We start from the raw sequence: 26,337 nt of genomic DNA, 5'->3' as shown, positions 1-26,337 counted from the left end.
ACCACGGGAAGGTGGCCAACTCCCAGAATGATCAGCTGGTGGAGGACCAAGCACTGCTGGTCAGATTAAAAGATCTAGTTTGATCCAGGGACAAGTACAGCAACATCTCACAGCCAGCGGTAAGTACTTGTAGGCTACAGCTACCAGGAAAGGAGGGAGAGAGCTATTAAATGCAGCATATGGAAAATGATGGACCGAGAAGCAGCTGAATCGAAAAGACTCAGTCAAGAGAGGTGGGAGAATCTCCACCTCTATAGACACAGCTCCAAGCAGCCTGATCCAGCCTCAAGGTTAGCCCTACATGGAGCAGCAGGTTGGATTAGGGACCACTCGGTCCTGACCAACCCCTCTGATTCCCTGTGGCCCTAAATCCTTCAGCAAAGAGACACCTTGGCTGGCTAAGGACCTCCTCTAAGAGGTTACAGAAAGTTCCTTCCCTCCAGTGCATTGTCTCCAGCGGAAACGATGCAGAAAGTCACCAAGTCACAGACTCAGAAATAACCCTGACCCAGCAATTAGATCCACTTTGAGGACAAGGTTGCTGAGCAGAGTCACAGATGCAGAACCATCGCCCATAAAGCAAGGTGTCTCTTAACTAGCGTCAGAAACGCATGCAGAAGCGTCTCCCACAAAGCAACGTGTCTCTCTTAACTAGTGTCAGAAAGCACATTGGTCCCCACTGAAGACAAAAGTTGTTCTTACCAGAAACATTCAACATGTCATCAATTCGCCCCGTGATCCAGTAATAACCATCTTTATCTCTCCTGCAACCTAAAAATAGCGAGAAACGACAGTGTGAGGAAGCAGTGCCAGCCCTCGGAGCAACTGATAAGGGATTCTGAGGCCAGGACATGGCAAGATTTAAATTGCTGTCCCCAGGCCTCTGCAGCGATGCACTCCCCGGACAACCTTACCGTCGCCTGTCACATAGTACCCAGGGAACTTCTTGAAGTATGTGGTTTCAAATTGCTGGTGGTTTCGATACAGTGTACGCATTATTCCTGGCCAGGGCTGCTTAAATACCTGATGGTGAAAAATGCAGACCTGAGTCAGTGAGAGCAAAACCAATAACCCAGGCTTTGCACCACGGCGAGAGAGATGCATACATACAGTCTTTGCATGTGGCAACAGAAATGCTGGAGAGCCAGCCATGAGTGATGACACTCACACAGTTGCTGCCCAGTGTGGATCTACTGGGAAAGTCTCGTCAGGCTTGACATGGGGGAAGGAGCTGGGCTAAAAAGTTCCCATCCTCCTGCCTTGGCCATGTGTGCAAGTGCATTTAACGATCAGTTGAACAGTTTGTTTAGGGCATAAAGCTCCCAGCAAGTTATGGCAGTGAAGGGAGTTCCTACTACCCGAGGGCGTCCCTTGTGTGGACCCAGAGTAAGCGGAGACGTGTGTATTCTACCGGGAAGGTCCCGGAGCGCACAGGGAACAGACAAGGGGAGGGTGGGGAAGATCAGCCCTTCTTTACCAGGTAGCCTTCTGCTTCTCCTTCCAGCTCTTCCCCCGACTCATTCAAGACGGCAGGGACCACACCGAAGAAGGGGAATGTCTGCCATGGGGACCAGAGAGCAAGGAGACATGGAGGTGAGCCCACACATGAAAACCCCGTAAACCAGAGGGAGTGGGAGGCAGAGCAAGGGCAGCTTCAGAGAGGCTGTAGCACGTGGGGCCTGTGAGTGCAGCTGCACGGGGCCAGGCCTGGGATTTTGGGTGGTGGCCACCTCCCCACATGCACCACTGTCCCACGGCCACCCTGGCAGGCTGGTAACCACCAGGCCATGGTACAGACAGGGCCAGCTGCTGCTGCAGTGCCTTGCCGCGGCGCCTGGGGAGCCCTCCCTGCCCCTGGGGAGAACAGAAGTACTCACGGCAGAGCCTGGCTTCATGGGGGTGGCGGCAGGGAGGGGTGTCAGCATGTGGCCACCCTGCAAAGAGAGGCACAACACCAGTGAGTTTGGGCCATGCCGGCCCGTCCCACAGCTGCTTGCATCAGCTCTGGTCACATCACGTCCCACTCAGATGCAGGCTGCTCGGGGCAGTTGTGGAGATGGGGTGTTGGGAAGGATACAGCAGGGGACAGGGAGCCTGTGTTTCGGCACAAAGCTTTGGAGCTGCTGGGGGAGAGAAAGATGGGGAGGAGAGCTGGGTCCAGAGCAGACCTTGGCAGGGACCCTTTGGAGAGGAAAGTCTCCCCTTGGAGCCTGTTTGAGGTCCAGGAAAGAAAGAGGAGAAGGGGAACCAACAGTCGCAGGCCACACTGGAGTTTCCCGGGCAAGCAAAACAACTAGTCCACATAGAGCCAAAGCAGCACTACAGCAAACCTGCAAAGACACCCTGCGGGGAGTGCAAGGGAAAGAGAGGTCCCAGGGACACCCAGGCGAGGACTCACTGTCTCTGTCTGCCAGAACGTGTCCACAATGGGACACCTCTCTTCTCCCACCACACGGTAGTACCACAGCCAGGCTTCAGGGTTGATGGGCTCGCCGACGCTCCCCAGCACCTTCAGAGACTTCCTGCTGTGCCTGCAGAGAGGAGGGGGCTGGCAGGGGCTCAGCAGGCCATGGAGAGCAGCAGCTGTGAGCCTGCTGCACAGCAGAGCCTGCAGGAACCCCTGGGCTATCCAAAGTGTACTTGGGGCTTTCAGGGATGGTTCAGGCCCTCCTCAGCCCTCTTCCATGGGGAAAGAAAGGAGACCTCTGTGATGCTGAGGTCATCCAAGCTCCCACTTGGCTCTGCTCCTTCCCTTTTTGGGTCAGCAGCACATGGAGGAGCTCTCTGCCCAGGACAGCTCTGTGAGCTCTGGGTCAGGAGCAGGGAGAACCTGCCATCTCTGAGCTTAGCTGCAGCTTACAGTGAAAGAGGAGGACCTGCTCAGAAGTGCCATAACGAAGTTAGTGCTGAGAGTGCAGAAACATGGCCTGCATATTGGTTTGTAGAAGGCAGAAGATCCTGGTCTGTTCAGAAAATATGCTGAAGAAGCTGCTGCTCAGTGAGGAAGCTGGAGCCCCTGGTCCCGCAACTGGCTGTGCCAGAGCCAGGGATCACCACGCCACTGGGGACTGGCACTCACTTTTTGACGGGCTCCTCCCCGTGCTTCATCAGCAGCCGGATGGCTGTGGGTGCTGTGTAGAGCTTGGTCACCTTGTACTTGTCAACGATGCTCCACATTCGCCCGATGTCCGGGTAGGTGGGAACACCTTCAAACTGAGCAGGAGACAGGGAAGTGACACAGCCGCTCCTTACTGCTAGCAACCTGCAGCACCTTCCCAAGCAGGAGGAGCCGAGAACAACAGGGAACAGCAGCTGGACCCTAGCATGTCCTTATAGGAATGCCAGGGGCACCACACAGTGAAACCAGCCCAGTCCAGGGACCTCTTTTACTGCTTCCTTGGGATGGATTTGGCATCACCCCACCACCCCAGGTGCCCCAGCAAGTGTCCCCCGAAACACCCTACCAGCATGGGCACTTGGGTGGCTACCACAGTGACACAGTCCTACCAGCCCAAACGACCCTGCCCACATGGTAAAGCACAAGAGGTCCAAACACAGTGACAGAACCACAGCCAAAAGTACCAAGAACCCCAAAAAGGACTCCCCCAACGTGGCAGTCATTTTCTTGCTTGCATTCCCCCAAGGAGTCTTGGGCACAGGCCTCTGGCTCCCTGATCTGTACACAAGTTACAGCCGTACACTGCCAAGGGAGATACAGGCACAGAAGTTAAATGCAGATTGTCAAATCAGCATCAGCAGTGAAAACATCACTCCCTGCTCCTGATCCAGCTTTCGCATTACACCACAGCAGCCCTGGCTCCCCTGGTACACAAGGCTTGTACTTCTAAGGGAAAGAAACAGGGGAGTATTTGAAAAATTAACCACCCAAAAGCCACACACAAACTAGCCCCCCCATCTGCCACCGAACAGTCACCCATGCCCTCCTTGGGGACTGCCACCCTTCCTCACAGAGCCCAGGGCACTGCATGCAAGTGAGAAGCACACTCATCACAGAGCAACGCAGGGATGCAGCTCAGCACCATGATCTCCACTGTCTAGGAGTAAAAGCACCCAGCTGCCATCCAGCACTTACTAGAACGCTAGTTGCCCCGTTTGCCAAGGGTCCGTAAGTGAGGTAGGAATGGCCTGTTATCCATCCAATGTCAGCTGTGCACCAGTAGACATCCTCAGGTTGGTAATCAAACACATATTTAAATGAGGTGGCAGCAAAAAGCATGTACCCACCCACCGTATGCAGCACACCCTAGGAGGAAAAGGCACACAACTGTCAGGGCAAGCTCCCAGCAGGGCCCTCACCCTCCCAGGCCAAGCTGAGCATCACTGGTCCACTGAGCTCAAACAGCAGCTGAGCAGGAATGACCAGCACAGCCCCTTTCCCCAGACCTCCGTGGGTCCTCTTCTTACTGGGGCCTCCCAACATGACCCTCACCAGTTCCCACAGCTGAGGTGCTACTGCGGTTCAGCCTGGCCCCATGGGTGGTGAGCTGGGAAGCATACCTTGGGTTTCCCAGTTGAGCCGCTTGTGTAGAGGATGAAGAGTTCATCCTCCGAGTCGCACCACTCGGGCTCGCACTCCGTGCTGGCACTGCTCATCAGCTCGTGCCACCACACATCCGTGGCTGGGTTCCAGGGGGTCTGAGAAAAGCAGAAGATTAGAAACACGCCTGCCCAAAGCAAGAGGGAGGGGGATGAGGGGTTCAGTCCCAACCTCACCCCCCTCATGGACCATCGAGGCAGATGTTCACAGCACAGCTTCTGCCCCAGAACTGTTTGCTACAAACCATGCACCACTCCAGCAGCTCCTTTTCTCAGCCCACAACCACGAGGAAAACCTTTAAACATGGTCTGGCTGCAAGACCTGAAGCAGATTGTCCAAACCACTGGCAACGTTAATAAATCCCTCTCAGCAGCAGCAGCAGCCAGGAGAAGGCCTGCAGCAGCAGCTGCTCTGTGCTCTCACAGCAAACAGGCTCCTCCTGCCCTCCTGGGCTGCCCGGAGCTGCAGTCGAACAGCAAAGCAGCAAGCCTCGCTTAGCACAGCCACACGCTCACCAGTCCTGCACACCTTGCAGACACCCCAACGGCAGCATGGGCCGAGACAAACAGAAACATGTTGGGCTCACACGGCTTGGCCCTGCAGACCAAAAAAAAACCTGTTGTCTGGATTTTAAGGTAATTAGCCTGATAAAAAGTGAATGGTCCAACGCAGAACCACTCAGCACTGGCTGCCTGAAGGAGCTGCTTGAGGACGCCAGAACTGTAACAGAGCCACCAACGCTTGTGGCTGATGGGCAGAGGTCACCCCGAGAGATGTGCTGGCTGGCTACCTCTCCGGGGTGGCAAGACCTCTCCGGGTTCAGTGCAAGACCTAACTCCACCTGACCTTCTCACCTTTCCTCAGAGGAGCTTGGGGGCAGCTGAGCAGGCACAGCCTCAGCACAGACCTCCGCTTTCCACACCTCTGTGAGGGCATGCACGCTGACCCAGAGCCCTGCAGCTCCTAGCTGGGGCACATCTCCTCCTTGCAGAGTTAGAGACCATTGTGCAGGCACAGCCTGCGCAGAGTCCCCACGGCTCCCTCAGCTGGGGTGCATGGAGACATGGAGACCGGCCACGGGGTCACACGGTGACTCTCTGCAGGCCTGAAGATGTTCATGTGCCATTTGGAGGCACTGGGACCCCATGGCCCAGCACGCAGCTCCTGCACGTGTGGTGCAAGGGACGCTAGCTGCTTGACGGCCCGACGTAACTGAGCCCACTTGGAAAGCTCTCACGGATCCCCAGGGCTCCTGGCTTTACCTGGGGAAACTGTTTCCACAAGTCTGTCCCACCAGCAAGCTCCCAGCAAGGCACCAGGTCAAACAAGCCCAAGGTAGGCTCACACCAGCCCATCCAACAATTGCTTTCTTGCATCCCTCCTTCGAGGATCCCTCCATTTTAGCACCCAACTTCTGCTGCCCCACAGTGGAGGTCAGACCCATGGCATGCATCCCCTGAGGCCAGGCCTGCCTCTGCCTGCCTGCTTATGGGGTCCTGAGGCCATGGCTCCTTGGATGGGGCGGGCAGGGTCTGCGTGTTGGGTCAGGAGCTCCAGGTTTGCTGCCTGCAGCACACCTCCGCAGCCGGGAAGCTGCATGCAATCCCTGCCAGCCTGACCGCAAAGGGAAGTGCGCTGTGAGAGCTGCTTTTAAAAGGCAGAGAGATGAACCATCATCCAAATGCTGACGGCACATCCCAGTGGTTCTGCATTTCTCCCCTGTCAGCACGCTGACGTGCACTCAGGTTTTTTATGGATGCAGATTTGTTTCTGGAAGCAAAGTTGGTGGTACTGCATTCACCCCAAAACCGTGGGGAGCTCTGGCCAAGCGGCAAGTGGTATCTATCGCTAACATGCAACTGCTAGTAATCCAGTTAGGAAGGCACATGTGGCTGTGCAGAGTCGGAGCGGTTAGGAAGGTGGAGTGCCAGAGGGGGAAGCCGAGGGGAGGTGCCACGAGGAGGAAGGCAGTGCTGTGTGTAAATACCTTGGGATGGAGTCTCTGTGAGCTCTCAGTCTTTTTTTCCTGTTAAAAATCCACAAAGAGGGCGTGAAAGTTGAGAAGCGGAGGATCCACATGGGGCTTTGCAGGCAGGGAGCTGGAAGCCCACAGGCCTGGATGCTGGGAAACCATCTCAGCAGGCTGGAGAGCGCTCAGATCTGGGTCAGGCCAGGAGATGCCCTCTGAGCAAAAGCCTGCCCATTTCCATCACCTTCCCTGGGTACCCGCTGCCTCCGCGGCAGGTTGCAGAGGCCACCCCCTGCACGTGGCCAGCTGGGTACAGAAACACAGAGCCGGCATACGGCCCATGGACCATCCGATAGTGTTATACAAGCCAACGGCATGGTAAAAACACGCTCACAAGGGAAAGCAATCTTCAATGACATGTCTGAACAAGTAGAGCAGCAAGAGCCAAAGGGTAAGAAACCCCCTCCAGCCTCCACCCTGGACATTCTGCACAAGAACCTCACCTCACCAACAGCGACCAGTGCAGGGACAGGCTTCTCTGCAATCACCCGACCAGGGAAACCTCGTATACGAAGGCTGGTCTGCTCCAGTTTTTCCATCCCTTTGCAGCTACCCAGCCCTCACAAGAGAAGGGGCAGAGGAGGCCAATGTAACACGGCCAGGCTGGCAAACACTGAGCAACACCCCAATAAAATTAACAAAGCTGAACGAGGAAAATTAACTCAAAGATACAGAACCTACTGGACTTATTGTTTCAGGGATGTGCACAGACCATCCCTTCTGAAAGCAGAGCCCAAAGCTCAAATGCGCTCCCCAAATACGACCCATTTCTGAGCAAGCAGCAGCCTGGGGATAACCCAATGCAAATAATCACCAAACACGCAGGGACAGAAGACACCATTGCAAGACACGGAGCTGTTAGGTAGTTAAAAGCAACCTGCCTTTTAAGCAGATGAAGGCAGCAGGTAGCCGCCGGGGGCAGCAGGACTGCACACCAGCCTCAGGAGCTCAGCAGGCAGCCACAGCTCCACGACACCTTCTCCTCCTTCCACCCCCGTCTCGCCACATGCCTCTGGCCCACATCCTTTCATCTGGTTTCAGTTGCAAAGGAAAGCCCCAGCACCGACAGCTGACACAGTTACTGTGCCAGCTACGCAGAGACTGCACCATTCTAGCATATGACTGTTGTCATGGTGGGGGGCTGTGCTGAACCCACGCCACGAGCACAAATCTCCTGGTCTTCCTCTCCTGCTTCCACTGTCACAGCTACACTGCAGGCCAGCATTGGTCTTTGCACAAAAGGGGAGATAGATACAGGGTTAGGAAGGAAAAGTCCTTCACTGGGCTGAGGAAAACAGGCATCTTGTCCTTGCCCTAGTGGCTTTGGAAGGTGTACCCTGCTGCGCTCTCAGGGGTCCTGCGGGCTGGCAGCTAGCAATGGTATTAAAGGAAGCAGCAGGGAGAGGATCTTGGTAAGGCAAAGGAACCGTTGCTCAGACCACTCGCGATGCAACAACAGCAAGGAAGGGAGAAAACGGGAACAGGAGTTGGAGAACAGGAGCATCCAGGGAAGCACTGCAGTGGTTTTGTACTGATTGATTTGCTGGGCTCAGGCCCATAGCAATAAAATCCCCCTTCTCATCCCCCCAGGAGCATACCTGTACATCCTGGCACAGCCTTTTGAGAGGGGGAGACTTGCTGCATGTCCCATCCACCGCTATCTCTTCCCTCCCCAGGTGCTTCACCACGATGCACTTTTTCAAAGGGGAGCCCCTGTAAAAAGCAGGACCGTCAGACCAGGCTGTGCAGGCAGGGGCTAAGCCTGCCCTTTGTGGGTTTTACAGGCAGCACCGGAGGCAGAGCAGGGGCCCTGAGCTGCTTTTGTTGAGCTAGAGCATATGCCGCCATGCAAACTCCAGGCACAACACGAATGGCCAAGGGACAGCAGCCACAAGAACAGAGCTCAGAGAACAGGAAAGGTCTGTGCACAGCTTACTGGGGATTTACCAGGTGCAGTTCCTATGGAGGAAGAGGGGATCCCACAAGCATCTCTCACAGGTCACTGCTGGAGAGACTCCTTACAAATCCCAAGTTTGCCTGCCTGTGACCACAAACAAGACCTCCCGCAGCACCCAGGAGATGTTAGGTGGCTGCTCCCATCCCTATGTGTGACCAACCATGTGATTCAGAAAGCAGAAAGGCTTCCAAAGTCAGATTATACATCGAGGAAAAGAATGGGGGTTTGTCCCCTCATGAGGGCCAACAGAGCCTACCTATAATGCAAACAAAATTATCTTATCACCCTTCAACCCTGTCAGAGTACCAACACACGTTCTCCATCAGTTAATTCCCAACTTCAGGATCACTTCTGTCCTGCCACGTAGCTAATTCCACAGACATATAAACTTATGTTTTAAAGTTTTAGTTTTAAATGCTTTTAAAGAGTTTGAATTTCTAACATGCAGACTATCTGCCCTAAATTTTCATGTTTGACCTAACTTACAAGACCACATTCAGCTGCATATGAGCTACACAGACACTGTGTCTGTAAGCTTGGCAAAGTCATTTCACCAATGATTATTTCCCTTTCTGTAAAATCTGATGATAGATCTGTCTCTCTCTTTATGGTTTACAGTATCTCAGTGAAGATGCTTAAAAAAATAAAGCAGCTTCACCATATACTTGTGCGCAGTCAGGCCCTGATACTGTGCACACATTGGTGCATGTCATCTGGAGTGCCTATTCCTGTTTATACAGCCATTTCCCAAACCTGAATCGTTTCATTATTGTTGAATTAGTGGCTTTGGAGCAAGACTTAAGCCTCATCTTAACGTGCCCCACAGCACTGCGTCCAACTGTTCACAACTGGTATGGCGGTGCATTATTCCCTCCCACTCCAAGAGCTGCTGCGGCAGAACTTGGAGATCTGCCATGGGCCATAATGACGGTGGATCAGTCCGTTTCCAGCAAATCCTCTCATCCAATCTGTGGGCCTTCAGGTCAGAACAGACAAGAGGAAAAGTGAAAAGAAAATATTTTTAAGATGAGGAAGTCAAAGCACATATTACTTCTGAAAGGCTCATGAATGTCGTGCAGCTCATGTCTGACCCGCTGCAGAGTCTGCCCACCTATGAAAACTTCCATTTCCATTTGTGCAGGAGCAGATTCCAGCAGCAATGCCCTTCTTACAAAGGAATCCAAACTTACTTGTCTTTACATTTCTGGAGGGCTTCATCTGCAATCTGCTTCAAGTTGATCAGCTTGTCCCCTCGATAAAAGGCATCTGCAAAATGGTAAGGAAAACATTAGAGTGGCTTCACAGCCAAGGCAGCCTGGGACAGCTGGAAGCAACAAGCAGATTCAGGAGGTCAGAGCAGAGCTCACGCACTGGAGTGAGGGAAAGCAGATATGCAGCTGATGGGAAAGGTTTCCTAATATGCCCTTTTAGCCTAGAGAAACAGATGCCAAGAGAAATGGTGACATTCCTTCCCTGGGAGAGGTTCCAATTTGACCCGACAAGTCTCTTGGGAGTATTCTGTGGGGAATAATCCCATACGGCCAGAACACAGATTGCAAAGTTTAGTGGGTCCCTTCCATACCATGGACCTATTAATAAAAGCACTATTTTTTGCACTATTGGAAAAAAACAGTTGGGGAAATGCAGTGGGCTTACATGCAAACACTACCCCTCTCTTGATCCCTCGCTTTACAAGGCAATAGTTGCAACAGAAATTGCCTTGAAATTGGGAAGGGAGGGAATTCTCATATTAGGACTGCCTCATGAATGATACATCTTGCAAACATCTGGCTTTTTGAAGAGGAACATGGATAAGAAGTGTTTGAAAACATGTTATTAGCAGCTGGTGACATCATGCTTTACAGGATAAAGTGGGCGGGCTGCTTAGATGCTTCACTGTACATTCAAAGTGGAAAACATTACTCAAGCACAGCTACAAGCAGTGCATCTGCCTTGCGGCAGCTCAGCTGAAGCACTGCCCCTTCCTCTTCCAATTCCAAGTGCATTTGGCTTTTAAAATAAAGACCTTCCAGACAGGCAACAGTAATGGCTCAGGGGCACAGAAGCATGTTTTACCTGCTGTGATGAGGAAAGAACAACTGCAGTCAAGAATCCGCTCACAGAGAGAGTCTGCCGAGAAACCTGCAAACTGACAGAGATCACGCAACCAAGTCAACAAGGACACAAGAAAAAAAACCCAACCCAAAAAACCCCAGCAGTGACTGTGCAGTTCACCCGTGGTAAACGACACCACCAGGCACTGATCATGGAATCATGGAATCATTGAATCATTTAGGTTGGAAAAGACCCTTAAGATCACCAAGTCCAACCATTAACCTATCACTGCCAAGTCCACCACGTCTACCCATCTTTTAAATACCTCCAGGGATGGAGACTCAACCATTTGCCTGGGCAGCCTGTTCCAATGCCTGACCACCTTTTGCTGAAGAAGTTTTTCCTAATATCCAACCTAAACTTCCCCTGGCACAGCTTGAGGGCTAAAGGAGATCATTCTACAGTTAATACAGGAGAGGGCTAGGAAACAGCACTTTAATTTAGTTTCCATCCATCTCACAGTCAGCACCCATCTTTCCAGCTCCTCTCCCTCACTCTCCCAAAACCAAGAGCTACTCCCTCCCAATAGCTCAGAGCTGAAAGCAACGCAAAGGGCTTGTTCCTACCACAATGGAGTGCAGAGCTCCAATCCTGGCACAGGCGAGCATGGCTACAACCAGCTCCAGGATCATCGGCATGTAGAGGGAAATTCGGTCTCCTTTTTTCACGCCTGAGGAGGGAAAATGAACGTGGCATTTGTCAAAATGAACACATCACATGTCAAAAGAACACGATATAGAATGAAATTAATGATTTTAAAATCAACATTTATATGCACAGAATAAAACTTCAGCTGGAGTTAGAGCTGAACCAGCCTTGGGTTTTGCCTTTCAAGCCCTATGGCTCTTGTAAGATGACTGCAATGAACACTCCATGTTCTCATCAGACACAGCCCTTGAAGAGGGCAGAAATTTAACCGCTGACCATTGCTACTGGAAAACCCCAGAGCAGGAAGTTTTGAGCACAGGTTTCTTCCTTGTACAGCTGACATGACCAGCATTGATTAGCCAGAGATGAATCTCCGAAAGTTTGCTGCAGAGCAAATCTGCATCCACCCTGCTTTACAACTGTGGAAGCAGACACAGAAGCGAAGCATTTTGCACAGAATTACTCAACAGACTGGCAACCACGCAAAAAAATGAACCCAATCTCCAAAACTCTTCCCAGTACCCAACGTTATTATTGCTTCAGTCATGTACCTTGGCTGCGGAGGACATTGGCAAACTGACAGACTTTGTGCAACAACTCGCTGTATGTGATTTTCGCAGAATCCCCAGGTTCATTCCCTTCCCTGGAAAATCAAGGTAATATTTGTTACAGTAAAAGCATTACAAGGTAACAGTGATGCTGCAAATTCAGAGGTACTTACGGCTCTGGACAACACATGTTCTCATCTGCCCTTCCGAGCACAGGGTAATCAAACCCCAGAAATCCAATCCTGGATTAAAGCTCTCCAATAGTAGGAAAATTTAGTCCAAAGTCCCCTATAGACGACTACACCTGAAAGCAACTGAATGCATGCAGTGGAAATACATGGTACTTTCAGAGAGGCAAGAAGGGTCCAACAGAACCAAAGCTAAGGGTGCACATGCTCAAGAGCAAGCCAGGATTTATGGCATGGCACCCTTGCCCACATGCAGATATGTCTTCATGAAACATTAGCCAATGTTGTCATGCAGCAATACCCAGCCCTTAAATACCTACCATCTGATGGACTGGATAGGATGCCAAGGGCTGTCTTATTTTCCAAGGTCATATATAAATATACCCGTGTGTATTTGTTCAGTGCCATGCCTGCTCTGTATTATTCTCTCTGTGGTCCTCTATGAACCAGCTCTGGGCTCCTGCAGCTCAGGTGCCAGTTCAGTGGGACCTTGCCATTAGACACACCGATGGGAAGAAAAGCCAAGAGCGGCAGCCGGAGATGGAACAGGAATGTCACATCCCCAGGGAAACGGTTTGCTACCAAAGTAAAAAAAACAGCTAATTTTTAATGTGACACAACGCTTCAGCCATGCAAATGAGGTGGCACTCCCAACAGATCCGGAGATTAACGAAGAATTTGAAACTACTTCACACTCAGCAGAGCAGCGGCCTCCCACACCCGGGAAGGAGGGAGATGCTTTCCCAGGTCCCTCCCCAAGGCAGCCAGCACAGAAACATTAGTGACCCATGAAAGGACAGGGGTATCACTCTCAGCTGATAGTCCCACTGGAAAAGTGTCCCCTTGAGTATGTGCAGCCAAATAAAAAACACCACCGGTGCTGGGGAGAAGCCAGGAACCACCTCCATGCCATGTCCTCCCTTAGGACTGCAGCCAGGCTCCATCTAACTCGGGAACAGAAACCTCACTTCTTTAATATCTCAAACAGTCCAGAGCATACAAAAAATATGTACTGAATTCTAGCTAAAACTAACTACTGCTCCCTCTTCCCCCAGCAACAGAAACAGAAGGAAGGCTCCTGTGATGCAGAAATGCATAAACACACACACTCGTTTCTCGTGTAATTCTGTGCCATTCTGTGTCAGCACAACAGTGACCACGTGTTCCAATGGCAGACGTGGTCCTGGTGGAAACACGAGTTGGGAGAGCCCCACTGATACAAGCTCTGTGCCTCCTGCCCCATGTAGGACAGGGGTTTCAGAACTGGTGGTTACACTTGGATCATCCCATTCAAAAGCTACTCATGGATCTGCTGCTTACAAACTCGACTTATCCCTCTTGATACCTAGTTACACTCCTGGCTTCCTTGGCACTCTGCAGCCATCAGGCCCATCAGCACCCGCGCTGAGGTGCACAGGGCAGTGTGTCTTCCCACCAGTGGCTCCTGAAAGGGGATTCCCTGCTTGATCCTTTATGCAAGTTTGGCTCCTTTTGAGTGCAAAGAGGAGAGAAACAAGAATGCAAAGAAAAAGAAAAGCGTGGGAATGAGAACCAGTGCCCAGGGCAGGCAGCTGTCATCCGAGCAGTTTCCTCTCCTTTCCCCATCATAACCAAGAGCATCACTTTGAGCTAAATGACATGTGAAACCGTTAGACGAGGTCCCTTACAGCAGGGCGCTCAGCTAGTAAAGAGAAAGCAGGAAATCGGAGAGTTTCCTTTCTGATTTTATTACTTGAGGGTCAAAGATCCAAGAGCTGATTTCAGTGCTGGACTGAGCGGCTGTAACTGATCTGGCTCAAAGGAAGAGCGTCTGCTTCCGTTGCATCTAGCTGCGTGCTGAGTGCCTTCCCTCACCGGGCAGAGGTTTTCCTTGGCGCATCTACACCGCAGGTGCAGCAACATCAAGGCTAGCACTGTGCAAACCCGCTTGGGTCCAGACCTGCAGTATCACTGCGTGTGCAGCTCAGTCCCTCAGCGATGAGCCTTGCTACAAAATCTCTCTTAAAGGCAATTATCTCTGCACTGGGATCTGCTGGGCACTGTGGGCAGGCTCTGTGCAACCCAGCCCCCAGCCCAGCGTAAACCTGCAGAACAGGGCAGGGAGGAGGGACATCCCTCTGCTCGTGCTCTGCTGCAGCGTAGGATCTAATTACAACCTTTACTAAGAGAGAAACACATTAGGAGGAAAGACTAGCACAGGCTGTCCCATCTGGAAGGCTTCCCATGTAAGGCAGGTAGGCAGGCATGCAGCCCGTGGCCGTGTGCGCTATTTGGGGGCTCGGCTCGGCGCTGAAGGTGAAGCGCTGTTTTGGCTGGCAGCAGACTTAGCCGAGCACACAGCAGAAAGCAAGTTCGTTCCCCATGCCAGGGAAATCAGGTTTGCCCATCAGCTCAGTGGTGCAATACCTGCCTAAGAAGGGAGAGGAAGGCTCTGCTTTGCATGCAGAACTTAGGAGTCTTCCGACACAAGCTCTGCAATCCCACGCCCTGCCGTGAGCCACCCAGGTGCAAGGCACCGCTCAGACATCCCTGCTTTCCCTGCACACAAGAAGCGCATCTCAAATACGCCAGGTCCTCCTCCTCGTCAAGTTTCAGGAGAGAAATTCAGGCCAGGGAATGCACCCAGGCTTGTCCTCAAAGCCAGCATGCACGGGGCACTGCAGGAGAAATGCAGAGCAAAGTCAAAGACAAGTTAAAACTTTTGCAAGGATTTTCAGAGGGCTTTCAGAGTCCTTTCCATTCATTCGCGTGACTGCAAAAGAGCTCCGCTAGCATCAGTGGGGGAAACCTCAGGCTTCAGATTTTAAGACGATCTTGCGCCTAATGGGAAATGAGTCACATCCACATTTCTACAGGACAAGAGGATGCCTCCTTTCACCGCATCTCCAGCAAAGGCCTCCGGGCAGTCTCTCAAGAGCAGGCAATTGCTTTAAGTCTCCCCGCGTCTGCAAATAGTTTGGAGTGCCCACAGCTACACTCAGTGGGCTACAGCAGCACTCAGAGATTCCTCTGTCCTCTTCTCTGGCACAAAAGCCCAGAGAATTATGTATTTTAGACAGGGCATTTAAAGGAATGCCTGCTCACATGCTACCAAGGACTCTGTGCATCAAAAGCGAGCCTGTAAACCCTGGCAGCAAAGTTCTGTGAGCAGCATCTTCCCTTCGGCGCCCATCAGATAAAAGCAAGAGCTGTCAGTCCTGAGCCTCTCACACGGACTTTACTTGTCCAAGTTAAATTGAAAAGAAATAAATAAATAAAAATAAAATAAAATAAAAAACCTCACACTTCTGAAAACATTCCTGCAGCGTTCACTTCCATACCTACAGCATGCAGCCCAAGACCTGCAGAATCCAACATCCCCCAAAGATATCCTTTTTTAAGAACTGGTGATGAAACTAGTTGGCAGTGGCACTGCTGCGATTGCTAGCATACAATCTTTGATCTAACAGCAAGCCTTCTTCGGAAAGGAAAAGCCAATTTTCAGTTCCCAAACTTCCTCGATACATCATTAGATGAAATACATGGTGAAACACAGTTTGAGCCTGATGCTTTTCTCATCTCCCTCAAACTGAGTCTTGCATTTAGCAACTAGTAATCAAAAATTTTACAGTATCATCTGGGTCACAGCAGGAATGTATTTGAGTTTTTTAGCACTTGAGAAGCCCCTGTTTTACATACTGCATGTTGTGTGCACGCTCAGCTGGAGAAAGGCATTTTTTGGTCATATGGTCTCAGCTGAACCACCCATCGACTAAGTAAATGCAAGTCCTTTAAAACTAAACACAGAGATGCACAACTGGGGACCTTCCGAGGCAGGCTTTCTCCTAGAAATCAGTGCTTTGTTGAAAAAGTCAGGTTTCATGCAAAGATGACAGCTTTCTGGCTGCCTGCAGCCATTCATTGCCAGGACCAGGTAGTCCAAGGGCATCAGGGACCATCACCACAGCGGTGTGCAGGCCAGCGGTGCCAAGGCCTGCACAAAACAGGTCCCTGTCAACGTATTAGAGGAAGCACAGGCTCTGCAGAGCACTTATCATACCGCTCCCTTCTGTCAGCAGTTAAAATAACGGGCTCTCCGCTTCTGAAGAGGCGCCGCGCTGCACACACGCCCCACGGCACAGGCCTCCGGTGACCCTACCAGCATCTCTGCAAGAAACGATCACATGGAGAAGTCACCCTGGGCAGGGGAGGAAGAAAACTTCAGGTGGGAAACCTGAACACTTGTCACCTCCATGGCAAAACCACACTTACAGGAGGATCACGGACTGCCTGCCTGCTCAGCTGGGAGTTTGACCTTGGAGATGCAGAGCTGCGCACCTATTTGACCTAGTGCCCATGTCACTAAATCAAGATTAAGCTTCCCTGTACGAGTGACAACATCGGCTAAACAAAAGATTTAGTGCTGCACATAAATTGTGCAGTAGGGAAACTGGTTTGTAGGAGCAGGCAAGGATTTCTTGAGAGCCATGTTAACTCGTGCATCCCTGTGGAGCAGTCAGGGATGCAGAGCAGCAGCGTGAGAGAGGGAAGCTGTGGCCAGATGCGCTTGTGGGTATTTGCACCAAAGCAGGTTAAGAAGTTACTGTGCTCTGCCAGGCATCAGGGCCAACTACAGGACTTTTCAAAACACTGGTCTGCTTCAACCACTCATCACGTAACCAAGCAAGCCTCACATTGCCCATCCAAGCAAGCTGAGCCCATCTCAGCTGTAGGATAACAAGCAGTAGGGAGGGGTGGTAACTTCTTAATCTGCTACAGCTTGGTGGCCAAGAGGATGCGCACTTCCCAGAACACCCAAATGGACCAAGCAAAGCTGACCCGAAAACGAATCAGCAATGCTGTTTGGTTACTCTCCTTCATCAGATTTCTAGGTAACAGTTATTTGCATAATCTGTTTGAGTAACGGATGAATACAGCTTCCCTGTGCAACGCTGCCTCAGCACTTGCATGGAGCAGCAGGAAGCACAGGTTGCATCAGTGGGAATTGTGGTTTTCAAGGTAATTGCTGATGATAATTGTGGTTTGCAAGGGTTATAAACAACACTAAGAGAAGCTGGTGTAGAGGAGAAAATGATGAAATGAAGCCGAGCAAGTGAAGTGTTACGGGTTTTCAAGATCTGCCAGACCATCTGCAGGCAGTCAGAAACAAAAATCACAGACGAAAGCAAACTAGGGCACAAAGCCAAAGCCTGTCTGACCCCTGTAAACACTCCTACTGAGGACTAAAGGGGCTGAAGATCATTTAAGTTTCTCCTCTAAGCTTCTGGAACCACATCACCCTCAAATAAAAGCACTGACCCAAAGTTATCAAGCACAGCTGGGGTGTGGGGCACCTGGAAGGCACGTTTTCAGAGCAAAGCAAACCACCTCAAAGCCACCAGGTTTCACTCCCTGACCGACAGAGAGGCAGCCCACAGAGCAGTTTTGCCTAATGAAGGAAAAAGGCTCTGCATTTTAGCTCATGGAAAGCACCCTTAAGGTAACAGACACTCCCAGTTTGAAAACAGTGGCGGGAGAGCGAAAGGACCCCTTCTCAGATGGTCCAACGTCACGGGGAGAATTTGCGCAGTGGGGAACGGCAGAAAGCCTCCAGCAGAGCAGAGACAGGGACTGTGGGAATGTCCGCCCTAAAACATCTCTGGTGCCATCTAAACTAAAACACGCTCAGAGCCCAAAACCCCTCCTAAGCATGGGACCAAGCTAGCACATGAGAGACATGAGATGGAGACAGCAAGTTCTCCAGCTCCTGCTCCACCAGCAGCCTGTCCCCAGAGCATGGTATGAGAAGGAAGGAGCTTTCCTGTACCACAGGCTCCTGCACGGTGGCACGTCCTCACGTGCAAGGTCACTGGGGGCGGCCAGACAGGCTCATGGCTTCCCAAGCCACCCCGCATCCAGAATTAGAACAGCCGAAATGCCAGGCAGAGCTTGGCGGGGACGAGCTCCTGCCATCTGGGAAACAGGCTCACGTGTATGCCGCATGGGCAGCGACAGCCCCGGGCCCTTCCGACGCCTGCGTTAGCACACACAGGCTGCGTGCTCAGCTACCACGGCTATCAGCTGCTCACAAACCTCCTGCTGCCATTTGGCCTTGGCTGTTCTCAGGAGACCAAGGAAACCTGCAGCCTGAAGAAGGGTCTGTCTGGGGCCAGCTTGGTGGTTTGGGAACAACAGCCACCAAGACTGAAAAAATACGATTTCTCCCTCCACCCTCAGCCTTGCTTATCCCACCTGACGCAGGAACGGCACTTGAGTAGAGACAGTCCTTTAAAATCTGTCCTTGAGAAAACAGATTATATTGAAATGTGAAGTTTGGAGAGACCAGCTGTGCAAGATAATCAGAAAAAGACACCGTTTCACCAGGAAAATATGCTTGTATTTGCATGGATTGCTCAGTATGGAAACGCTCATAGAGATACTGCCCACAGCAGAAGGGTCTCCAGCAGGGTCTGCACCACTGACTCCAGGAGGGAGCCGGGGCTGGAGCACTGAAACGGGTTTGCAAAAAACCTTCATGGGAACTTTTCATAATAATAATGGGACAGACTGCCCAGCCCTGCCCATGCTTACCATCACCTATGTCCCACCACAGTCATGCATGGCAGCAAATACCCAAAGGAGTTCTCAGAAGGCTGAGAGTCTTTTCGAGTAAAAGCTTTACCAGAAAGCTCAGCCTTTACAGTTCCTACAGTCATGCTCGAATCCAGTTGCATCGTGACCAGGATCAAGAAAGAAGTTGTGTAACAATGGAGCGTAGCCTGGGAGGGGCTGGTGAAAAGGTTTTCCCAGTATGTTCAGAAATATTTGGCAGCACTGAGAGAACACTATTGAGTAAACCTTGCAACAGAAATCCCAGGGAAAAGAAAAATCTTATCAATTTAACAGCATCACCTTCTAAAACTATACAGTTAACTCTGAGACCTGCATTAAAACCACCCTAGGTGGTCCCCTCCAGTGCCCCCCCCACACATAGGTAGGGCCTAACAAAGCTCCACTGTCAAATCCACCTCTGAGCCAAACCATCTCAACTAAAAGCTGATCATGTACCTAGGATGAATGGGTCCCTATTGCTGTAAAGAAACCCAAACCAGGCTGGCAAACAGCGCTGTGCCATGCCAAAGCAGGAGCCCTGGGCTCTGCAGAGCACAATGTGCTGTGTCCAGCCCCCAACACCCATCCTCTCCAGCCCAACTGACTCAAACGCAGGCATTACTGTGCCTGTATTTTACAAAACAGCTAAAATGGAGTGCATTTCTAAAGGGACACTGGGCCACCATCTGCTCTATGATCAGGGAATCAGTCTTCTAATCACCTTTAAAAACAGCCATATGGAAACACAGCCTACAAAGAAAACACCCAACATCCTGCATGGTTGCCAGTGTCCCATAGGAAAAACTGCATCAATCTTTCTGTCCTTCCTTCTCATTAAATACATTCTCAGCTACTCTTTCTATTTGCAGCCTTTCAGAACCTCAACAAGTACCAGAGGCAGCTAAAGAAATAATATTTATCTTGTGCAATCCAACCACTGTTCACTTCACCATACCCTGAGCGATGCCTACAGCACAGAGCCCAGCTGGAGGTGGACACTGCTCCAAAATCACTCATTTATTTATTGACCCTCCAGAATTACCTCCAATTTTCCCACTCACCTGCCAGGCTACACCCTAAAATCTACTTCAAGCCCCTTTCTCTAGACCGTGGGATGCTCAGACATCTCTAAGGGAACTGACACCTCCCGGGTTACACTGCTGCTGGTTCATGAGCCAATGTAAGCAAGCGAGTGAAGTCAATGTGATGGGGTTTGTACAGCCTGCGACCACACTTGAGAGCCAGAACACTCCAGGGTAACAGTTTTAGAGAAGGCAGGATCAACAGCAGTCAGCAAGCCCCTCTTCAAGGGAAATCTACTATTATTTTGCCACATTTGGCAAAACAAGGCAGTTTACAAGTAATACAGACCATATTTAAATACCCCGGTGATGGTATCAGCAGCCATTCTGCACTGACGGGTATCTGCTCAGCGGCAAGGGGAATTCTGTTCCTCTGCGGCCTCACATTTTTCCTACTCACTTGATATTGAGTAACCATCAAGTCAAGAGGATACGCATTAACTCTACTATGTTCTTACTTTCTTAAGATTTTACAAGAGAGGAGAACAGCCAATGAAAAATAATAGCTTTTTACCTATTTTATTTAGAGGAAAGTTTAAGATTTTTAAACGAAAAAAATTAAAGTGTTTTTTAAACAAAATCATTATGTGGTGTTGCAACAGAGCTCATATGCCAGACTTACGCAGTAGGTCACCGAGTTTGGCCGACCTCAGCCAGCACTTCTAACCCTGCGAGCCAAATCCACAGAACGCTGTAGAAGAATGCGAGAGTTGGACATGAGAGGAAACATTTGAGATGTTTACCATAAGTAATATTTTCAGAGGAGCACGGACTATTTTTACCAGTCCAACGGGAGGAGAGCTTATTTCCTGCACAACACAGCTGATTCCTTGCTTAAACAATTTGCAGTCGGGCCACAAAACATATCCTGGACGAAGCTTCTGTAAGTAAAACCATCAAAAGCTGCGTGCAGCTGGCAAATGCCCCATTTTGGGAAATACTGCATCTCTGGATGGAGCCTACTGCCAAATTTTCAAGACCTTCTAGAAACACTGAAAGCCAGGCAAGCTGATTTCAATGGAAGCTCAAAGAATATCCATCAAGGCCACGACAGGAAATTAAACTTTTAATCAGATTTTTGGTGGACATTTCAACCTCATGAGACAGAAACCTCTACAGGTGATGGCTAGATGTCACCTGCTGAACTGTCATCTTGTTCTATGCAAGGAACATCTCTTAGAAGATGGTCAGCAGCAACAGGAATACAAAACACGCTTCACAATCGGGTACCTACGTGTGAAAAGTAACCAGAAAGGCTATCGATTTCCTTGAGCATTTCCCCTGAAGAAAGGAGGTGACTTCTGCAAAAATTACGGGCTTTGAATTTACTGAGAACTGCCAGGGCTTGCAATTTCATATCACACCACATTTCGACATTTACAACAAGTGATGTACAGAAATGCAAACAGGGAACTGAAACCCTGCTCCAGCCGTGCACAACAGCTCTGGCACAGGGCTGGGCCCAGGAGGAAAAGGCAAGCTCATTGTGCTGGTGGGAGCCTAGAGCTCTCGTCGAAGCATTGGTAATCAATACTACAGCCTAACAGCTCTGGGCACAGAAAGGCCACTAGGCACAGCAAATGCTAGGAACAAGCATCCACTTGCACCTCCTTTGGCAAAGCCTGATCACTTTGTCTCTTGTAAATGCCACTACTCAGAGCAAGTCTCATCCACACTGAGCCTGAGTCCTTGTCCACTTCTGCTCCATTCACACCAGGGGAGAACACACAAGCCATTCACACAGCTGAAATAAAATAATCAGGTTTTCTAGTCCAATGAACAAACTGAAGGCTCCGATCTTCCATGTCCTGAATCCATATAGGAGTTCACCATCCTCTCTGTCCGTGAACTCCATTTATCCACTCCAAGTTTCAACTCTCCTGCCAATATTCACAATATGCCACCATTGCATAACCACAGTGCCCCTCCCAACAGCAAGCAAGCTGTTCTTCAAACGTATCAAGGTGCCTGTAATATCTGCCAGCATTATAAGTTTCACAGTCGTGAGAAAATCCAGGAGCTATTGTCTGTGCACACACCCCCCTCTATTTCCCAGTTAGTTATTGTGCAACCACACACCCAGAACCATGCAGAAAGGTGGCTCTGGACAGGATATAAGCCAACATGTTAAGATAGGGGTGCAAGAAGCAATTAATGAAAAATTCTTAAATCCCTTGTGCTGGATCAACAGAACCAGACCCTCTGTCACAGCAATGAACAGCATGAGGAAAAAATACCAAATAAGAACATAAAGGAAGCCACAGGCCTCATTTACATGGCAGTATTGCACTTCAGCACTGGGACATTCACAGCAGCTCAGCCAAGAGCCTCTTAAGCTAAAACAAAATACCACGCTGGGTCAGAACCAGGGTCCGGTGTTTTGTCTCCAGGAGCAGCAGTAAGAGATGCTGTTTATGGAGGGCACATGAGCCTGGCCACCATCAGCAGTTCAGTTTCAACACTGATCCTTGGGGGACCTACTGCTGGTCCTGAAAAGTGACCATTAAAATCAAAGGGTAAGGCTAAACCAGCTCCATAGAAAGAGCTTTCTTCCATTCATGGTGAAACTACTTTCTTGAATAACCCTTTGTGGGAAACCTGACGAAGGCGGTCTGAAAACAGCCTTATCTGTGCACTCAGTGTCACCCACCTTGCACTCCGGCAGGTCTGCCAGCAGGACTTCACTTCACAGCAGCTCCATCACCTTTCCCAGCAGACTGCACTGGTCCATGCACACAGTGACCTGATTCCACTGTACCACTATAGGGATACAAGCCGGATTTACTGGTTCCCAGGACCCCCTCTATTGCCCTCTCCAGACAGAGTGGGGCTGGCAGCCTCCCAGTCCTTGGCACGGCAGCCCTTTGCAATAACACAGAGCACACCCTGGCCAGAAGCTCTGCAATTTCACATTCAAGTTCCTGCAGTCCTCTGGGGTGCATGCCATCTAATCCTGGGCACTTATTGACATCCAACTTGTTTATCTGGTCAAATACTTCCTGGTTACTCCCTTGTATTTATATAGATGGATGCTGTATCCCTGCCAGTAGCAGCTACCAAGGGTTTCAGAGCAAAAGGCTGGGAGCAAACAGCTCCAACACAACCCAAATGAAAGCTGCTCCCCTGATTCAAGGCTACTGCCGGGGTGTGTTCCCAAGCAGGAGAGCTTACACAACCCTGCTCCTTACTGCTCAGCCACGGAGCAATCACACAAGTGCTGCCTGAGAGCCTTCTTTATTTACAGACTCGACCTAACAGAGGAGAAAAGTCCCATTCTACCTACAGGAGCAGGATTACATGTTATATGAGCTCAGTAAAAGCTACTTCCAGTGAAAATCTTCAATAATGCTGAACACCCTCCCAGGGAGGCACAAGTCCGGGGTGCTTTTGAATGGGCAAAACCACAGGAGACCACAGGCACTGTGTAATCAAGTGGTCACCAACCTTCAAAACCTGTCCCCTTCCTTCATTGCACTACAGAGCAGAACAGCACGAGGCTGAGAGCACCTGCCAGCTCCCCACTCCTGCCCTGCATCCTGACGGAGAAGGCTCTGCAGAGCAGCAACGGGGCTTGAGATCTCCAAAACATTAAACCAACCATCCTTCCCGGCATCTCCCTGCAAACAAGCATGTGTACCCAACAGGGATGAGTCAAACTCCGCTTCCAAGTCAGCCCTCGGAAGGGAAAAACAATTTCAAATGACTCCGTGCCTGCCAGCTGTTTGAGTAATGCGATGCTCAAAACCCTGCCTCACGGCATCCGGGAAAGCACACCCTGCGCACTGGAAGCCCACAGGACAGTACCTGCCTTAAGAAGGTATTTTGCCGCTCTCACATATTTAGTTCATCCCTTTGGCACAACCACTCACCTGGTAACGATCTCATACATTTCACTAGTAATAAAGAGGACATAGGATGCAGCACACAAGTGCAAGCCATTAACAGAAACACTTGGGACAGAAGAATCTTGAGATATGACAGGAGAAAACTGGCAGATGCCAGGTCTCAGCACACACACATATAGCCTTTGGAAACAAGGTTCAGACCATGATCCCTGTGTTTTCCAGTCCCTCAGGCCAAATCAAGAATCTCCAAACCCTTAAGCAGGCATCAACATGGTGCCCTACAGCAGCACCGTCTTTGTATCTCATCTACAACCAAACCCACAGTATGACAATCAGAGTGATGACATGAAACCAGTTAATTTTGAGTCCAGCATGGCCTTGCTCTGAACAGCCCACAGCTGAAGACGGAGACTCCATCCACCAATGGAGAAAAGCCAGGGAGCTACACCTGAGGACAAGATATGAGTCCCTCCTGTCCCAGTTTGCACTTAGATATGAGCATCCAAACACAGCAGCTGTTTGCACTACTGCCACAGCACTAACCACACAGGTTGGTGACTCTCCCAGAACTGGAAGAGGAAGAATTCCACCAAAGAAGTCAGGAAACCACATGACCTGGATGTGTCCAAGATACAACAGCTATTCCTTTACTCCTTGTTTTAATACCAGGTTTCTATTGATGCTCCCACCATTCCCACTCTTGCACTAGCCACACAGCTCAGAGTAAGAGAGGGCCCCACAAAGCAGAGACATTCTCATTTGGAGGTACGAGAAACACGGCTATAAAGCATTCAGGCAGATGCAGCCAGTTTTGTAAACCCCCTCCCAGGCTGGAAGATTTCACAAAACCCACCAGAAGACAGCTACACTTTCTGTGATGAAAAGCTACGGCTATCATTGCCCATGAAGGGGGGTACAAGATCTATAGCTTAATAACATGCAAATACATTCAATGTATTTTATTACCTAGTTTAGGTGCACCAAATTGGACTGATTTCCAGAAGCAAAGCATTGTACTGTCCAGTAATGCTTCCAAAATAATTAATATTTATTTAATAGGACCACCGATCTATCACTCCCCTCTCAGCACACACAATGGGGAGGTGATACGGCTTGCCAAGGACGTGCTCCAGAAAGCCTCTCTTATTTTCAGGGCTGAGTGGGGCCACCCCCTTTCCCACGGAGAATGCCCACCAGGGAAAGGAGCTGTGCTGAGCCTGGTAGTGCTGTGAGCGTAAACCGAACACACGGTAACTTTTCCATAACCCTTCGCGCTGCTGTAGAGCTTACTCGGATTCCCCAATGGAAGCAATCCCTCCATAGTAACGGGGGAACGGCAGCAATGGGCATGGCTGTTCGGTAGCACCTGCAACATACTTGACTGCTCTCAGCAGCCTGCAGGCATGTGCCTGCAAATGTGTATCGGTAAATGCAGCCCTCCCAGTGGTGAATTTTTGTTCTTTAAACAAACTGTGTTATTTAGGGATATGCTTTCACTACTGTAACAGTGTTGAAAGAGGCTGCATCACTGGAAGTACGACAAGTCATCCAGGAAGTTACCAAAGAAATGAAGAGTCAGTTTGGCACAGGACACTCCAAAGTCCCGAAGCCAGCAGTAGCAGCAGAGCTGAGTGCATCATGCAGAAGCTGGCTACAATTAAGCACTTCCAAAAGTCTTGATGTTAACATCCTCAGTCACAGCACCTATGCATATGACAGTAATGGAAGACTGATACCTGTGAAGGTATCTAAAGAGGTACCTAAACACAGTGCTGATCTGGATTACGGAGACCAAGCACTTTGTTCTCAGCAGTTTAAGGCGAGATTATTTCCGCAAAGAGAAGAGGTCCGGACCTTGACAGCAGAAATACAACTGAAACACAGCTTCATCTGGCTTCATTCTCAACTCTGGGATGGCACACGCCAGAATGAAGCACTCCATGGTGAGGGACAGCCACCAGATCAAGGTGCACCAGCAGCCCGCAGTGACTCCAGGAACCAGCAACTGTGGCCTTGTCCCATTTGGCCCCAGCAGCACATTTAGACCAAAGCAGTGTTTGATGATCTGTATCCTCTCTGGAAGGTTGCTGTCTAAAAATTAATTCCAGTTTCCTAATAAAAATGTCCAGAAGTGTCCCCAAGTAGTGCTCTGCTTTTTTTTTTTTTTTTTAAATATGCTCTATAGCTGTTGTTTTTTTCCTTACAGAAAGACTTATTGGAAGAAATCTCACAGCTGCAAGCCCCTAAATCCTTTATTACATTTAAAAAAAAAAAAAAAACACACACACACCTTCTCCATTTTATCTTTGCATGTCATGTTTGCTCTTGGCCCACAATGGGAACGACAGGCAGTTATTCTTTTGTTTAAACAAAGCTCCAGTAAGCTCTGGCAGCCTTTACTATCTTTGTTTCTCCTTTCTAGATGTGTTATTTCATATGCAAGCATAAGAAAGCAGAAAATTCATATGCTCTTCCAAAGATGGCAGAAGCCAGCAGCACCCTGCTAAGCTGGCGCACCTAGGTTACAGGGAGGCTAAAATTAGTGTGCCGAGCTCTACCTCCTTCCCCTGGTCCCACCAGGCACCACTAGTGCTGCAGCTGGGCTGACTGGTTTGAGAAACAAAGGCAAGAACTTAGTGCTTCAGTTATGCACAGGTTACATAGAGAACAGGCTTCATCCAAGTACCTTGACACCCCAGGGTCTAATTAGAGAGAGTTTTGTAATGTGTTTTGTTTTTTGAATTCCCACCTGGTTATATTTTTACCTCCACAACCT

At 50.1% G+C, this 26,337-nt stretch overlaps 1 protein-coding gene across 2 annotated transcripts in view; it reads right to left on the bottom strand.

Annotated features, from left to right (window-relative positions):
- ACSS2 (acyl-CoA synthetase short chain family member 2) overlaps positions 1 to 26,337 on the bottom strand; it is a 34,459-nt gene that overhangs the window by 4,360 nt on the left and 3,762 nt on the right. Inside the window, exons 3-16 of one of the 2 annotated variants that reach the window (XM_087749490.1) lie at positions 11,859 to 11,950; positions 11,226 to 11,329; positions 10,621 to 10,693; positions 9,735 to 9,810; positions 8,186 to 8,300; positions 6,546 to 6,584; positions 4,519 to 4,656; positions 4,094 to 4,264; positions 3,080 to 3,213; positions 2,399 to 2,531; positions 1,878 to 1,934; positions 1,478 to 1,558; positions 915 to 1,023; positions 703 to 771 (exon numbers count right to left, since the gene is read on the bottom strand). In XM_087749490.1, the coding sequence (XP_087605616.1) occupies positions 703 to 771; positions 915 to 1,023; positions 1,478 to 1,558; positions 1,878 to 1,934; positions 2,399 to 2,531; positions 3,080 to 3,213; positions 4,094 to 4,264; positions 4,519 to 4,656; positions 6,546 to 6,584; positions 8,186 to 8,300; positions 9,735 to 9,810; positions 10,621 to 10,693; positions 11,226 to 11,329; positions 11,859 to 11,950 (1,391 nt within the window). The remainder of the gene's footprint in view (positions 1 to 702; positions 772 to 914; positions 1,024 to 1,477; positions 1,559 to 1,877; positions 1,935 to 2,398; positions 2,532 to 3,079; positions 3,214 to 4,093; positions 4,265 to 4,518; positions 4,657 to 6,545; positions 6,585 to 8,185; positions 8,301 to 9,734; positions 9,811 to 10,620; positions 10,694 to 11,225; positions 11,330 to 11,858; positions 11,951 to 26,337) is intronic. The other variant, XM_087749491.1, reaches the window with a different exon arrangement.

This window comes from Nipponia nippon, unplaced genomic scaffold, assembly GCF_047370975.1.
Source record: "Nipponia nippon isolate SJK-2023a ecotype South Korea unplaced genomic scaffold, ASM4737097v1 scaffold_13, whole genome shotgun sequence".
Taxonomy (NCBI): Eukaryota; Metazoa; Chordata; class Aves; order Pelecaniformes; family Threskiornithidae; genus Nipponia; species Nipponia nippon.
The sequence above is the reverse complement of the archived record's forward strand: the minus strand, read 5'-3'. Positions and strand labels throughout refer to the sequence as shown.